This window comes from Equus quagga, chromosome 13 (assembly GCF_021613505.1).
Source record: "Equus quagga isolate Etosha38 chromosome 13, UCLA_HA_Equagga_1.0, whole genome shotgun sequence".
Lineage (NCBI taxonomy): Eukaryota > Metazoa > Chordata > Mammalia > Perissodactyla > Equidae > Equus > Equus quagga.
In genome coordinates, this window is record NC_060279.1 from 86,791,819 (window position 1) to 86,808,289 (window position 16,471).

Consider the following 16,471-nt stretch of genomic DNA (forward strand, 5'->3'; position numbering starts at 1 on the left):
CATACAGTCTTAAAGATGGCTTTGAGTATTACCGCCTTGGGTTGTGTGTGGTTGGAAAAGTTGAAGTGTTTGAGGAAGTGGCAGTGCATTGATGTGTGATACAGCAGTGTGAGAGAGAAGAGGGCACAGGGGATGGGGGTATATGAGGAAGATCATGGAGGAGAAAGCATGCGGTATGGGAGAAAGGAGAGAACAGGGGAAGAGGGAAGGGAGAGAGATAAAAGAATAAAAGAGTGACAAATGTCCCAGAGGGGTTAAACTGCATTGCTAGGTGTGAAAGCACAAGGCGACAAAGTGTGCAGGAACCTTAATGGTATGGGAATATTGGGATCTGAAGAAAAATGGATGTGGGTTTCAGGGAATGAAGCAGATAATGGTGATGAGGAGTTTGTGGAAAAAATATTAATGGTCAATGCTTTGTAAAACTCCCAGGAGACTTAATGTCTTTGAGGGGTTAAAAATATGGTGAGGGAGGAGAAAGGCGAATGTGTGTGGGGTAGGCTGATCTTGGAAGGAGATAGTGTGGTCCAAGGCAGGACTAAAGTATGGGAATAAGGGTGGAACTTGGAGGAGATAATGTTTACAAGGAAGGAGGCAAAATGGGCACCAGACAAGGGGGAACTGGGGAGGGTAGCAGGCACGAGTAAGCCAAGGAGCCCAGGAGAAAGGAACTGTAGGGGTAAGTGGAATGGGTGTAGGGTGTGGATTGGGTTCCTGGAGGAGTTGAGGACGCCTGACAATTGAGGCTGGGACATGCAATGGCGTGAGGCATAGACAAACCAAGGAATGGGCTGACATATTTGAATGGGAGTGGATATAGGGCAAGATAAAGAAGGGTGTGGATGATGTGGTTTTCAGGAGTGATGGAAGGTGAGGACGGTTTGACTGGAGTCCCTGGAGTACTGGTCACATAGGGGTAGTTGTCACAAAGGTGACAGGTTGGAGGTGAAATATAAGATTCCAAAGGGTTGAGTAGAAGTGAGTGTTGAGTGGAGGTTTAGCAGATGGCTACAGCTCACAGGGTGGAGGCATGGAGGATGTAGCTAGAGGAGGGGGATATAGGTGAGGGGAGAGGAGGGATGGAGCTGGGAATGATGGAGGTGTCAGAGCATGGATTAGAGGTCACTATTTGATTCCTCGTTTATTAATTCCCCAATTTATGATCAAATCACAAAAGTCATGGATAATGTCTGATTTCAACCCAGGGGACAAAAATTTGCTTATATAAAGTGTACTTCAAAACCACTTAAATGGAACACACAGAAAAGAGAAGATAAAACTTTGGGTAAACAACACAACAGCATTCTCACTCTTCCCTCAGGATATTAGGTACAGGATATGACCTTGACGGGTCAGGCAAGAGAAGCTGTTTACTGGCATCCAGCATTGCAAGTATCGGGAAGAGGGGCAGTGCATCAGAGCCCAACCTCTGCATTGTTACTGAAAAATGGTTATGCCTCAAATAAGCTTTATGCCCCAACACTGATCAGATGAAAATATGTTTCAGTATTGCGGTATTTCCAAAATATAACACTTTATTTTAAGCCATATGAAATTGTATAAGCTTTTATTTATAAGCTTTACTGTAAGAAAATAAAACAAAGCAAGACAACTAAAAGTTGTGAGGACATTTTTCCCATTGCTTCTTCCTTTTAAGAAACCATCACAAGTGGCTGGCCCCGTGGCCGAGTGGTTGGGTTCGTGCGCTCCACTGCAGGCGGCCCAGTGTTTTGTTGGTTCGAATCCTGGGCGCGGACATGCCACTGCTCATCGAACCGCGCTGGGGCAGCGTCCCACATGCCACAGCTAGAAGGACCCACAATGAAGAATATACAACTATGTACCAGGGGGCTTTGGGGAGAAAAAGGAAAAAAATAAAATCTTAAAAAAAAAAAAAAGAAACCATCACAAGGGCTAAGCAATGGTAACAGAGTTGTAGATGCATTGATATTTTTTAAAATAACAGACAGATCTCCAACCCTAGATATAGTATAAACTGTGTGGTTATGTTATGCTACATGATAAAAGGGATTTTGCAGGTGTAATTAAGGTTACTAATCAGTTGATCTCAGGATAGGGGAATTATCCTGGATTATCTGGTGGGACCAATATCATTACATGAGCCCTTAAAAGAGAAAGAAGCCAGAGAGATGTGGTAGAAGAGGAAATCAGCGATTTGAAGCATGAAGGATTTAACACGTTATTGCTGGAGTTGAAAATGGAGTGCATGGTCACACTTGGAAACTGTCAGAAGAAAATGAATTCTGCAAACAACCTAAAAGATCCTGGAAGTGAGTTCTTCCCCAGAGTACTGAAATAGAGACCAAACTGGATGACATCTTAATTTTGGCTTGTGACACCTTAATCAGAGTACTCAGCCAGGTCCTCCAGACTTGTGATCTAATATCTGTAAGAAAATAAAAAGATGTTATAGAACCTTCATGTTGTATGACTGAAATGTAAACAATTTCTATATGCCAACTATATGTCAATAAAGCCGAAAAAAAGAAAATGGATGTTGTGTTAAGACACTTATGTTTGTAGTAAATTGTCAAGTTCGTAATATAAAAGTAATACACACAGGAACAAACAAGGGTAAAATATTTAAGCCATAAAATAAAGTAAAAATATTCATGAATTACCCATTACTGATAGGATTTTGTTCTCCAGATGTAAGAATTTTGATCACTGAGGTATATCCTCCCTCTTACGCAGTTTCAGAAATTACCTGAAACTGTATTTGAAATTCCCTCCACACACACAATTAACATATTCTGTTTGGCTCAATGTGTCAGTGGTAGAGAAGTAATGGTTTTCAAATTATTAAAATATAGCATTTCAGGAGGAAGAAAGGACATAGCATCTGACCTGGAATTCAACACTTGCTGGAAACAGAGACATTCCCTTCTTTTTTTCTCTTAGTTTCATTCTCATTACCTTGAAAAGTCAGACCTGCATATTGAGAATGTTTTTTATACGGCATTAACATACCCAGTCCATTACTGTTTGAATTCTGTTTCCCAAAATGTATTTATTGAAGTCTTAACTCATAATATCTCAGAAATGTGACCCTCCTTGGAAATGGGGTCATTGCAGACACATCTCTATTCCCTCGATTTCCATGCTGCCCCTCTTTCCACCCCTATAGCCCCCTAGACCTCCATCCCACAATCTCTTAGGTCTTTATCCATCCCCTAGACTTCCATCTGCCCTATCACCCTCAAAACCCTTGTTCTGCCCCTGGCCCATCCCACCACTCCTGAGCTTTCTAGAGTTCCCTATCTCACCCCATCCTGCACCCATTTTGAAATCCATCCTCTGCCCATTCACACTCCCCTTCCTACCCAGAGAGCTCAGTCCAATACTCCTCACCTTTCATTGCTTTCACATTCTCCTTCCCCCTTATTTCTCTATGACCTACATTTCCCGCTGGACCCCATTTCAGTGACTTCAGCACATTTTCCATGTCCTCTATGGTCCATCCCTCAAAATCTCAGCCCTCAAACATTGGGTATTATTAACTCCCTAAGTACCTCATCCAAACCCCCACATCTGTCCTTTTCCTGTGGGTCCTTTAAGTCCTTCAAATCCACTACCTCTCCAGCTGACTTTTTCACCTGTAATCATTTTGTCTCCATGAGCCTGTTATCCCCCCTGCAAGGCTCCAGCTCCCCTTCCCTCCTCTGTCTCTCCTTTGGACTGCTAACTACATCCAGCACACTCATACCCCAACAAAACACTGTAATAAAATTTGTTTCTTTTCTCGTTTAAATTCTGTCTTGACCCAGTTGTGAGGGCCTGGCTAGTGGATGGTCAGTTTCCTTTCTTGAGCAGCTGACCAATTCTACACCTCAATCACATCCCTAATTGGGCTTTCACACTCTGGGCCACACTGCACCAGCTCAAATCACTCCAGAACAGATACCAGTCTACTGGGGACAGCCACTTTACTCTGGAGCTTTGAAAATTATTCAGATCAGCCAATGTACAGGGAGCCCTTAGCCCTAATTAAGCCACCCCTCTTACCATGCACAAGCTTCCCCTATAGCTTCAGGTTGCTGGTACCCTGTCCTTGGGCACTACCCACTGTGACCCTGCCTGTCTTTCTCTCTTTTGGAACTGTAAGAAATAGAGTTCTGTCTTTCATCTGTCTAAGTATCCTAGTGCTGTTTTCCACCATCAAAACAGTCTTTAAATCTTATAAAACATATATGCCTCCTCCTACTGTGCTCTTTAACCCTTTGTGTGCCTCAACTCTCCTGTGCCTTTTTCTAGCCCCTATCCTTGACTCATGTCTGACCACTGTCCCCCTCCCCATTACCCACTTTGTTCCCACGACTTCTCTAACCCTTATCCTCAAAGAGCCCAATATGTGCTACTCCCTTGAATTCTTTGTACACTTTGCCCCTTTGTCCCCTTAAACCCCACAGAGCACTTTATACACTCAGCAATCTTCTACCTCCATGTGCATTTTCTTTCTCCTCCTGCACTCTCTCCCTAAACCCCATGCTCTCTGCACCCTTATGTCCCCTTTCCTGTGCCCTCTTTTTCACCACTTTTCTCTATCACCCCCATTCTCTGCCATCCCTACACACTCAAACTTTCTCATCACACTCCCCCAGGACCCACTTCACATGGCAGACCTCTCCTTCTTTCCCATGTCAACCCAACCCTTTCTTGGGATCTTAGAATTCCATAGGCCAGACTTGGAATGAAGATGCAGAAAAGAGAGGAAGGGGTGGAGTAGTTTTGAAAGAGATAAAGAAGTTCCAAGGACACCTCAGCTTTTATCTGACTAACTCTTGAAGATGAAAAATAAGAGACTAATCTAGATGTAGTGAAATTATAAGAAAAAGGACGTTTTAGGAAGGATAGAAGAATGCCCTTTTTGAGTAGAGTCTTATAATTTTAGACTCTGGAAGCATCAACAACTAGTATACAAGGTCAAAAGTTCAAGTCTATAATATGAAGGATCACAGATGTGCAGAGCTTTATATTTACCATGTGCTTTTACATGCAGAACACTTCATGGGATTCACAATATTGCTGTGATGAATACCGGGAACTTAACATCTCACCAGAAGAGTCTGAGAATTAGTGAAGTTAACGACGTGTCCCAAAAAGAGAAGACTACAAATAAGAATAAAAAAATTATTTTAAAAAATAGGCAATAAAACCACTGGTAAAGAAAAAAATACAATAAAGGTAGCAGATTAAGCACCTATGAAGATGATATGTAGGTTAAAAGACAAAAATACTGAAATTATCTATTACAATGATAAGAGGGTAATGGATAGACACACACAAAACAAGAGATTAGATATGATTTCAAAAACATAAAATGTGGGAGAAGGGAAGTAACAGAGCAGAGCTTTTAGAAAGAGGTCAAACTAAAGAGACTATCAACTCAATATAGATTGCTATATATGTAAAATATTATATAGAAACCTCATGGCAATCAGAAATCAGAAACCCATAACAAGTAAACAAATAAGAAAGAGGGAAAAAATTAAGGATATTACTAAATATATCCATCAAACTACAAGGGAAGAGAGAAAGAGAAGAAGAAAGGAACAGAGGACTTCTAAAACACCCAGAAAAAAGTAAGAAAATGGCAATAAATACGTTTTTATCAATAGCTACTTTAAAAGTCAATGGACTAAATGCTCCAATCAAAATATACAGGGTGGCCAATTGGATAAAAAAATAAGACCCACATTTATGCTGCATACAAAAGACACATTTCATAACTAAGGACACTCACAAACTGAAAGTGAAAGGATGGAAGAAGATATTCCATGTAAATGGCAAAGAAAAGACTGTGGGGGTAGCAATACTTATATCTGACAAAATAGACTTTAAAACAAGAGACAAAAAAGGGCATTACATAATGATAAAGGGAACAATCCAACAAGAGAATATAACACTTGTTAATATCTATGCACCCAACAAAGGAGCACCTAAATATATAAAGCAATTATTTACAGACATAAAAGGAGAAATAGATAGTAACATAATAATAGGAGGAGACTTTAACACTCCATTTACACCAATGGATAGATCATCCAAACAGAACATCAATAAGGAAATATTGGCCTTAAATGACACATTAGATCAGATGGACTTAGTAGATATATATAGAACATTCCATCCAAGAATTGCAGAATACACATTCTTTTCAAATGTACATGGAACATTATCCAGGATTGATCACATATTAGGACACAAAACAAATCTCAATAAATTGAAGAAGATCGAAATAATACCAAGCATCTTTTCTGAACACAAAAGTATGAAACTAAAAATCAACTACAAGAAGAAAATCAGAAAAACCACAAAAATGTAAAGATTAAACAAAAGATACTGAACAACGACTGAATCAATGAAGAAATAAAAGAAGAAATTAAAAAATACCTGAAGACAAAGGTAAATGAAAAGACGACATGTCAAAATCTATGGGACACAGCAAAAACGGTTCTAAGAGGAAGGTTTACAGCAATTCAGGTCTACCTCAACAAATAAGAAAAATCTCAAATAAACAATCTAACAGAGCACCTAAAGGAACTGGAAAAAGAAGAACAAACAAAGGCCAAAATCAGCAGGAGGAAGGAAATAATAAAAGAGTAGAAAGAAACGAAATAGGACTAAAAAAAATAGAAAAAAATTAATGAAACCAAGAGCTGGTTCTTTGAAAAGATAAACAAAATTGACAAAACTTTAGCTAGACTCAGCAAGAAAAAAAGAGAGAAGGCTCATATAAATAAAATCAGAAATGAAAGAGGAGAAATTAAAACAGACATTTCAGAAATACAAAAGACTGTAAGAGAAGACTATGAAAAGCTATACACCAACAAATTGGATAATCTAGAAGAAATAGATAAATTCTTAGAATCATACAACCTTCCAAAACTGGATCCAGAAGAAGTAGAGAATTTGAATTGACCAATCACCAGTAAGGAGCTGGAAACAGTAATCAAAAACTTTCCAAAAAATAAATTCCAGGACCAGATGGCTTCCCTGGTGAATTCTACCAAACATTCAAAGAAGACTTAATATCTACCCTTCTCAAACTGTTCCAAAAAATTGAAGAGGAGGGGAGGATCCCTAACTCATTCTATGAATTCAACATTATCCTGATACCAAAACCAGACAAGGACAACACAAAAAAAGAAAATTACAGGCTAATATCACTGATGAATATTGATGCAAAAATCCTCAACAAAATACTAGCAAATTGAATATAAAATACATTAAATAGATCATACATCATGTTCAAGTGGGTTTTATTCCAGGGATGCAGGGATGGTTCCACACCTGCAAATCAATCAATGTGATACACCATATTAACAAAATGAGGAATAAAAATCATATTATCACCTCAATAGATGCAGAAAAAGAATTTGACGAGATACAGTATCATTTATGATAAAAATTCTAAATAAAATGGGTATAAAAGGTAAATATCTCAACATAATAAAGGCCAAGTTTGATAAACCCACAGCTAATATCATTCACAATGGAGAAAAACTGAAAGCTATCCATCTAAGAACAGGAACCAGACAAGGATGCCCACTTTCACCACTCTTATTTAACATAGTAGTGGAAGACCTAGCCAGAGCAATCAGGCAAGAAAAAGAAATAAAAGGGATCCAAATTGGAAAAGAAGAAGTGAAACTGCCACTATTTGCAGATGGCATTATTTTATATATAGAAAACCCTAAAGAATCCACTAAAAACCTTTTAGAAATAATAAATGAATACAGTCAAGTTGCAGGATACAAAATCAATATATAAAAATCAGTTGTGTTTCTATACAGTAACAACAAAGTAGGAAAAATAGAATTTAAGAATGCAGTCCCATTTACAATTGCAACAACAAAAAAATGAAATACCTAGGAAAAACCTTAACCAAAGAGGTGAAAGATCTTTACACCGAAAACTATAAAACATTGTTGAAAGAAATTGAAGAAGACACAAAGAAATGGAAAGATATTCCATGCTCTTGAATTGAAGGAATTAACACAGTTAAAATTTCCATACTTCTGAAAGCAATCTATAGATTCAACGCAATCCCTATCAAAGTTACAACAACATTTTTCACAGAAATAGAACAAGGAATCCTAAAATTTATATGGAACAACAAAAAGGCCCCAAATAGCCAAATCAATCCTGAGGAAAAAGAACAAAGCTGGAGGCATCACACTCCCAGATTTCAAAATATACTACAAAGCTACAGTAAACAAAATAGCATGGTACTGGTACAAAAATAGACACACATATCAATGGAACAGAATCGAGATCCAAGAAATAAGCCCACACATATATGGACCGCTAGTTGTCGGCAAGGGAGCCAAGAGCATACAATGGAGAAAGAAGAATCTCTTCAATAAATAATGTTGGGGAAATTGGACAGCCACATGCAAAAGAATGAAAGTAGACCATCATCTTACACCATGCACAAAAATTAACTCAAAATGGATTAAAGACTTGAATTTAAGACCTAAGACCATGAAACCTCTAGAAGAAAATATAGGCAGGACGCTCTTTGACATCGGTATTAACATCATATTTTCAAGTACCATATCTTGCCTAACAAGGAAAACAAAAGAAAAAATGAACAAATGGGACTACATCAAACTAAAAAGCTTCTGCACAGCAAAGGAAATCATCAACAAAATGAAAAGACAACCTAACAATTGGGAGAAGATATTTGCAAACCATATATCCATTAAGGGGTTCATATCCAAAATATACAAAGAACTCATATATCTCAACAACGAAAAAAACAACAACCCAATTAAAAAATGGACAAAAGATCTGAACAGAGATTTCTCCAAAGAAGATACATAGATGGCCAACAGGTACATGAAAAGATACTCAACATCATTAGCTATCAGAGAAATGTAAATCAAAACTACAATGAGATATCACCTCACTCCCATCAGAATGGCTATCGTTAACAAGACAGGAAACAAGTGACGGAGAGGATGTGGAGAGAAGGGAACTCTCATACACTGCTGATGGGAGTGTAAACTGGTGCAGTCACTATGGAAAGCAGTATGGAGTTTCCTTAGAAAATTAAGAATAGATCTACCATATGATCCACCTATTCCACTGCTGGGTATTTATCCAAAGAACTTCAAAACACAAAGGCATAAAGATACATGCACCCCTATGTTCATTGCAGCATTATTCACAATAGCCAAGACTTGGAACTAACCAAGGTGGCCATCAAGGGACGAATGGATAAAGAAGATGTGATATATATACACAATGGAATACTACTCAGCCATAAGAAATGATGAAATCCAGCCATTTGTGACAATATGGGTGGACCTTGAGGGTATTATGCTGAGTGAAATAAGTCAGAGGGAGAAAGTCAAATACCATATGATCTCACTCATAAGTAGAAGATAAAAATGACAAAAAAAAAAAAAACATAGCATTGGAGATTCGACTGGCGGTTACCATTGGGGAAGGGGGAAGGGGGGAGGGTAAAAGGGGTGATTAGGCTCACATGTGAGGGGATGCACTATAATTAGTGTTCGGGTGGTGAACATGATGTAATGTATACAGAATTTGAAATATGATGCACATCCGAAAAAAATAAAATAAAATAAAATAAAAAAGAAATAGTTTATCTAAGATGATGTTGGAATATTTATCATTGGAGCTAGTGGTGGTTAAGAACAGATCAGAAAACTATCTGTAGAGACAGAGTTAGATATTTGTTCTAATCCAGTCTGGGAAGTTTGTGCCTTTTTCAAACCTACTTTTCCGTAAATCTTTGTTATGGGCAGAGAGAGGGGACACTTCAGAAAATGGTAGCTCTGTAGGGGCACTGTGCAGTGAGGTTGACCACTATGCTTTCCACAAGATGGTTTTAAACTCTCCTTTTCTTGTATGGGAGCTACTGCAGTAAACCCTGCAGTCAGCAGCACATTTATAATATCTGGTAATCTTTCAAACTATTGTCCTTGATATGGTTATGAATCTTGTAGCTAAGAATCCTAATTTCATTTCAGCTTCACTAGTCAGTTAAAATTTCTGAAACTTGGCTCCCAGTAGCAGAGAGTGAAACACTATAGGAAACACACACATGTTCAGGAAGTCATTGGAGTGCCCTTTAGGAAGTAGAGACACCAGATAGTTACAACTACTTTCTGTCGCTGGCTGGACTTCAGAAAGAAAGAGAGTCCTATTTAACTGCAGGAGTTAATAGACCAGATAGCTTAAAGGACAATGGGGACAGTTAATATTGCTCAATATTGGTTCATTATTAATATCATTGAAAGTCAATCTTATAAAAAGCATTATTGTAATACATGACTAAAATATGAAGTGTTGCTTGGCAAATATCACAAGGCACACACTTTCTGCCAAAAGGGCAGAGACTGGCACAATGTTATGAGTCTCATAAAACAATGGATTTCTCCTACATAAATAAGCATCACGTTACTGACAGAAATGCAACATCAGAGTGAGGGTCCCTATGGGGAGAGGGCACAGAGATTAAGCGGGGACGACGAGAGGGTACAACTGTCCCGCCTTCTGTAGCATCTCTAAAGGTGGGCAGTACAAGGTTCCCTTGAGTGAGGACTTTGCAAGGACAGAGAGAAAGAAAACCGACAGATAGAATTCTATTCTTTTAGTATCAAACCTCAACCTCTGAGAGGTCTAGGTCAGCTAGAGGAAGAGAGTGGAATTTAAATCCAAATTGAGCACATATAATAACATCACAGCAATAACGACTATAGCAGCAGCAGTTAAGTATATGTCTACTAGGTAGTGTCATGGATGCAAATAAGCAAATAAGTAAATAAATAAAACATAAGACACAGTCCCTCTCTTTCAGGAAGCCACAGTGAGGTTGAAGAGAGATATACAGTATAAACGTATGAAAGGGCAAAGTAACTCAAGGTAGAAGACAGGCAGGAAATAACTGTAAAGCAATCAGAAGACATATATTAATCTCAGCCTGTCAATTAAATATAAGACGCTGGATGATTCACCTGACAATAAATATCTGGGAAATGAAAAAAAAATAGACAAAGTAAACTAACATGCAGTTCAAACAGATGTTGCCCAATGGCCAAGAGAAAAGTGAAAATATGCTCAACTTACATAATAATCAAGAAAATACAACTTAATTCACTGCTTGGTAGCATCACACACCAACCAGAAGCCTAAAATAAATGAAAAAATAATAAAAGTCTTGAAAAGGATGTGGACAATCCAAGAATCTCCTACTGCGTTTGTGGGTGTGGAAATTGGTACAAACATCTCCCAAACCTCTTTGGCACCATCACCTAAAGCTAAAGAGGTAGAAACTCGTCACCCAATAATTCCACTAGTATATATATAGCCAGCAGAAAGTGTCATGAATGTCATTAAAATATGTCCTAAATATACATACTAGCACTATTCCTAATCCTCTCAAACTGAAAACGACCCATAAGACTGTTAATAGAGGTAGGATTAAACTAATTGCTTTATACTCATACAATAGAATCTTACACAGCAATGTGAATGAACGATCACCAGCAACATGCAGGAATAAATTCAAAGACAACATAAAGGATGACAAAAAAAAAGAGTTAAGGCTCTATTACTTTTTCAAATAAAATGCAAAAGAGGCTAATGTGACCTGTGCTGTTAGATGCCACAGCAGTGGTTCCCCTGAAGAGCAGTGACTGGGAGGGAGAAGAATGGGCTTCTAGGAGTCTCTTGACAATATTCTTTTGATCAATCTAGGTACTGATTACAGCAATGCATTCACTTTGTGAACTGTCAGTGAGCTATGCACTTTATGACCTGTGAATGTGTCTTTAAATTTTTTAAATATATATCACCAATCAGAAAGGTGGGATGTAGTGAATTAGTGTCATAATGTCCTTATATTGTAAAGGTGGGTTGTAAGAGTATTAAATAGCATGACATTGTGATTAGCTTTTAAACTTATGCTGAAATTTCTAGGCAAAAATTAACACATAATGAGTATACAACTTTAAAAGAAAAGGGGTCAATTATAATGAATAAGTACAATGTAGACTCATATTTAAAAATTAATACAATAGAAGTTAACATAGATAAAACAAGAAAATAAACTCTATTGACACTGAAATATATCAATTGTGATATCAAAATTAAATAGACCAACTACATGTTTTAAACTCAAACATTTTTTACTATGTTCATTGGATTTTTTAAGAGCTATGGCCAAATGATAAGATTAAAGTAGGAAAGTTAAAAATTCATTCTATGGAATATTAACAATTAAACAACTAACATAGGAATATAACATCAAGTAACATACAGTTTAAGATTTGTCATTATTTGACTTCTCCAGAATATTATCCAGAATATTTCAGGACCTGGCGTTCATTCTTGCATGAATTCTCAAGTCCTCCACTGCAAGCATTAGTAACACATCAATCACATAAATTTATACACGATCATTACATAACATTAAAATTACTATTACAACCTATTGTTTATTTTGAAGAAGATATTCAGCTTCTCCTGTTAACATTCTCTGGTCAGCCAGACATAATTGTACTTAGGACTCCGAAGAGGATGAGTGAGTTACCTAATGAACATTGCACTAATACATACAGTTTACATATTTCTCATTTGATTAGGAGATTTTGTATTTTTTATCCAGGCAAAGCACAGCCTGGATACACTGCATTCACGGCTCATGAGCAGAAAGGGACTGAGACTTGGGAAAGACAGAGTGCTTACTGAGTCAGCATTCAAGAGGAACCAGTTGGGATTATTAAAAAGAGCCAAAAGTGCATGAAAAATGGAAGAAAGGGTGTTAAAAAAGACAAAGGTGCTCACCAGGAGAAGGACGGTTTTGGTAGCTCTGGACTCAGGGGAGGTTCTGAGGGAGACATTGGTCTTATGAAGGTGTTTCACTCTCTGCTTGTGCCTGCACAACATGAAAACGATGGTGTCACTGGCCAGAAACATGAGTCCCAAACAGAAAAGGTCAGGGAATGATAGCAATGCCGCATATAATGAGTCTCTGGTTTCGTCATGACGAACAGCAGAACAGTATCCAAAACTTTTTCTGTTTGTGATGTTTTTGTGGCTCCTGTAGCTACTCACAAATGTAGGATAAATTATATTTATCAATATTTGCAGGATCCAGCACAGGAAAATTGAAGGGACAATGTACTTGAGAGCTATCACTTTAATCTCTGCCCACCTGGAGTTCCTGGGGCTGATGATGATGGCCTGGAAGATACTCAAGAGGCAGGTGGTCCCAATGGACACCCCCCTGCCCACTGCACGAACATAGGGAAAAAATCTGCATCCAAAGTCACTGAAGAGTTGATACCACCCAAAAGATGACAATGTATAATGGATTCCACTAGAGAACAGGACCAATAAGTTGGCTACAATCAGGTTCTTGATAATCAAATCTGTGGACCTTATCCTACACCCAGTGAAATAAAGGAAGAGATAATGGCAAAGAAGAAAGCAATTCCCCAGGATTCCAAATGTAGTCTGTAATAAGAAGATCATTCCTACTGCCAAATCCCTGGCGGCCATCCTGTCAGTTCTCAGTGACTGATATTTATCTTCCAAGCTAGAGGATCCTGCAGGGGAATAGGAGGTGTGGATAACACATATCGTGTCAATTGAAATCCAATGGTCTCAACAGGTCCTAATTCGAAATAATTACTTTAAAGATCTTTTGGTCCTTTAGAGGCTTCCAAGAATTGAAAGTATAACCATTAAAGAACACTTGCAACGTATGAATTACTGCCATGAAGGTCACAGATGCAGTAATTTCTTTATTCCTCACAAATTCATGAGGCAGGCACTATTACATTCTTTATAAAGATGAGGACAACATAGGCACAGAGAGGTTAAGTGCTTCCTCTAAATTCGCACACTGGTTGGGAGCACAGTGGGGATTTTAACCTGGTAATTATGATGGTATAGTTAATCTATAATATACTAAAATAATACTTAGTTTTGTTCTTCAAATAAACCAGATACTAATTGAGCTTTATTTTTGCAGTGTATCATTTCAATTTAGATTGGAGACATTTTATTTAAAATTTGTTAATGACAAGTTTCCACTTACTTATGAAGACATTTTAGAGGCACATATAAACTTTAACTAAAGCTTTAGAGATCTTAATAAAATGCAGATGCCCTAGTTGCAGTATAAATCTGCAGGATCCTGTCCCAGTACAAATTGAGCATAATGAATGCAAGAACGTCTCGACATTCAGATGGCAACAGAAAGGTTCATTTGCTTTTAACTCAGGAACAAAAGTACAATGCTCTGAGTCACAGGAAGTATGAGACAGAAACACTGATGCCTGATAAGCAGTGTATGGTAGAAACAAATTATTACTAATTTCAGATCATATATATGCCCACTTATTAATACCTAAGTTAAATGAAAGTATAAGCAGTAATGCAAGATTTGTGAAAATATTAAAATGCAAGATACACACGCAACATGCAATCATGCAATGCTAAGGCAAAAAATCTTGTGTATTGTACAAACGACATTTTTGGATGTTATAATATATAGTGTTATAATATTTAAAAGCATCAGAAATATCAAAAGATAGATTTGAGCCTGCAAATGTTTTCTGAACTTATTACGTTATATTTTTATTAAAGGCTGCTTCCCTCACTTTAAGTGGGAAAAGTCTCTGTATAATCAATAGAGACACTATCATGAAACTTATTAAGCATTTCATAGACCCAGAGACGGAGAAAACACTTCTACTCCAGCAAATGCTATAAGACACATTGTTTCTGCACAGGACCCAATGATTCCTATAGGTTGATCCTGCTCTTTATTACAAAACTTGAGGTACCCTGGGTGAACCTCTGGAAACCTGAAAATTACATCTATGATTCTTATAAGGTAAACTGAACAGCAGATTGACTCCTGAACTATAGTCTTTAAGCACATAAATATCAAATTTTATATTACTTGGATTAAACCACAATAATCACTGTCAGTGAGGATTACTTTACATTAGGAGCCATCCTGGATTGATGGAAGATCTAGGAACAAATCTTTCTTTATATCTCAGCTCATCTTCAAGATTTATTCCACCTTCATATATGGCTTTGGCATTGGACCATGTTCATATACAAAGGATTCCCTTTTTCCCAATATGTTCACTTACCCAGACTCCTGACACAACTCCTTCTCTTACAGATTCTAACTCTCAGATGAACATATAGAAAACCCACCCACTTTTTAACTGCTGCCTGGATGGTGGGCTTATCATGAAGGTCAAAGCAGTCAGTGCATGTGTGACAGAGGTAGCCACACCCTGAGATATGAGTTTGTGATTCTGTGACCTCACCTCTCCTCAGAGCTGCAATTATCACTTCATTTGTAGCATCATTGGCAGTAACAAGCTTGGGAGCTGAGAATATTTTTTTCAAAACTTTTTTCCCAGTTGCAAATTACCAAGAACTACAAGTTTCTAGCTAGCATCCCTTAAGAGACTATTAGAGTGTTTGTGGGAGGCATGGACTTACTTTCCATGAACCCTGGAGGCAGACAGCATCGCATATGGAGTAGGGCAGGAAATACTTAGGTCTGACACATGATGGACTGGTGGCGGGAATGTACATCTCAGTGGGTATTCTACTTCACCCAGAAGTTCTAGTTAAAAGTGAGTTCTTTTATAATTCACACAGCTGAGGTGCATCATAAATTGAGTTTTGAGCAAAGAAATTGAACAAGTCAAAATATCTGATAAATGTTTTAAAAAACATAAAAGTCACAAGAAGAACATGATGCCAATAATTTCGTTTAGATTTCATTGCACTCATTTGCACAACTGAATATCAATGAATGTGTAAACTGTTAGGAAACTCTACTAATATTGACCCTCACCAATGATCGGAAGCAGAAGCACACTATAGAGAATATTTTAAAACAGTCCTTCAGAAAGAAAGCACCAGAATCAGATGGTTTAACAGGGAGATTCCACCAAGCTTGTAACTATCAGATAAGCCAATGCCACTTCCTTTATTCAAGAACATCAAATGGTCAACACAGTCCTCTATCCTTTTTTTCCCAAACTTTTCAGGAAGGAACTATGATTGTTTTTTAATTTAAGAAATATATTTTGATTGGTCATAAAAATATAATTATAAATTATAAGTTGAAGTTAATTTTTTCAGTTTTCCTACACATAAATCATCTCTTTGATGCAAGTTCACAATGCTATCATCAACACTTGTCAAGTCAGTTGGCAGAGCCATAATAGTGGACAATCTGTCTTACACAAACACACAAACTTATTTACACACAGAAGCAAAAATGCACATGCATGCACATTTCCTCATACATTCAAACTTACAGTCACACATTCACATCCTTAGACACATATACTGTCACTCACATGCTCTCATAATTTTAATTGCACACGCACAAACAATAATGCACACATTGAACACATAATTTATACTC

General features: G+C 37.6%; 1 protein-coding gene across 1 annotated transcript; it reads right to left on the reverse strand.

The window, feature by feature from the left end:
- Window positions 1–12,618: 12,618 nt before the first annotated feature.
- On the reverse strand, window positions 12,619–13,605 carry LOC124251542 (vomeronasal type-1 receptor 4-like). The gene has a single exon (XM_046684418.1). It carries the CDS (start codon window positions 13,558–13,560, stop codon window positions 12,619–12,621), a length of 942 nt encoding a protein of 313 aa, XP_046540374.1. The 5' UTR covers window positions 13,561–13,605.
- Between the last annotated feature and the right edge of the window lie 2,866 nt (window positions 13,606–16,471).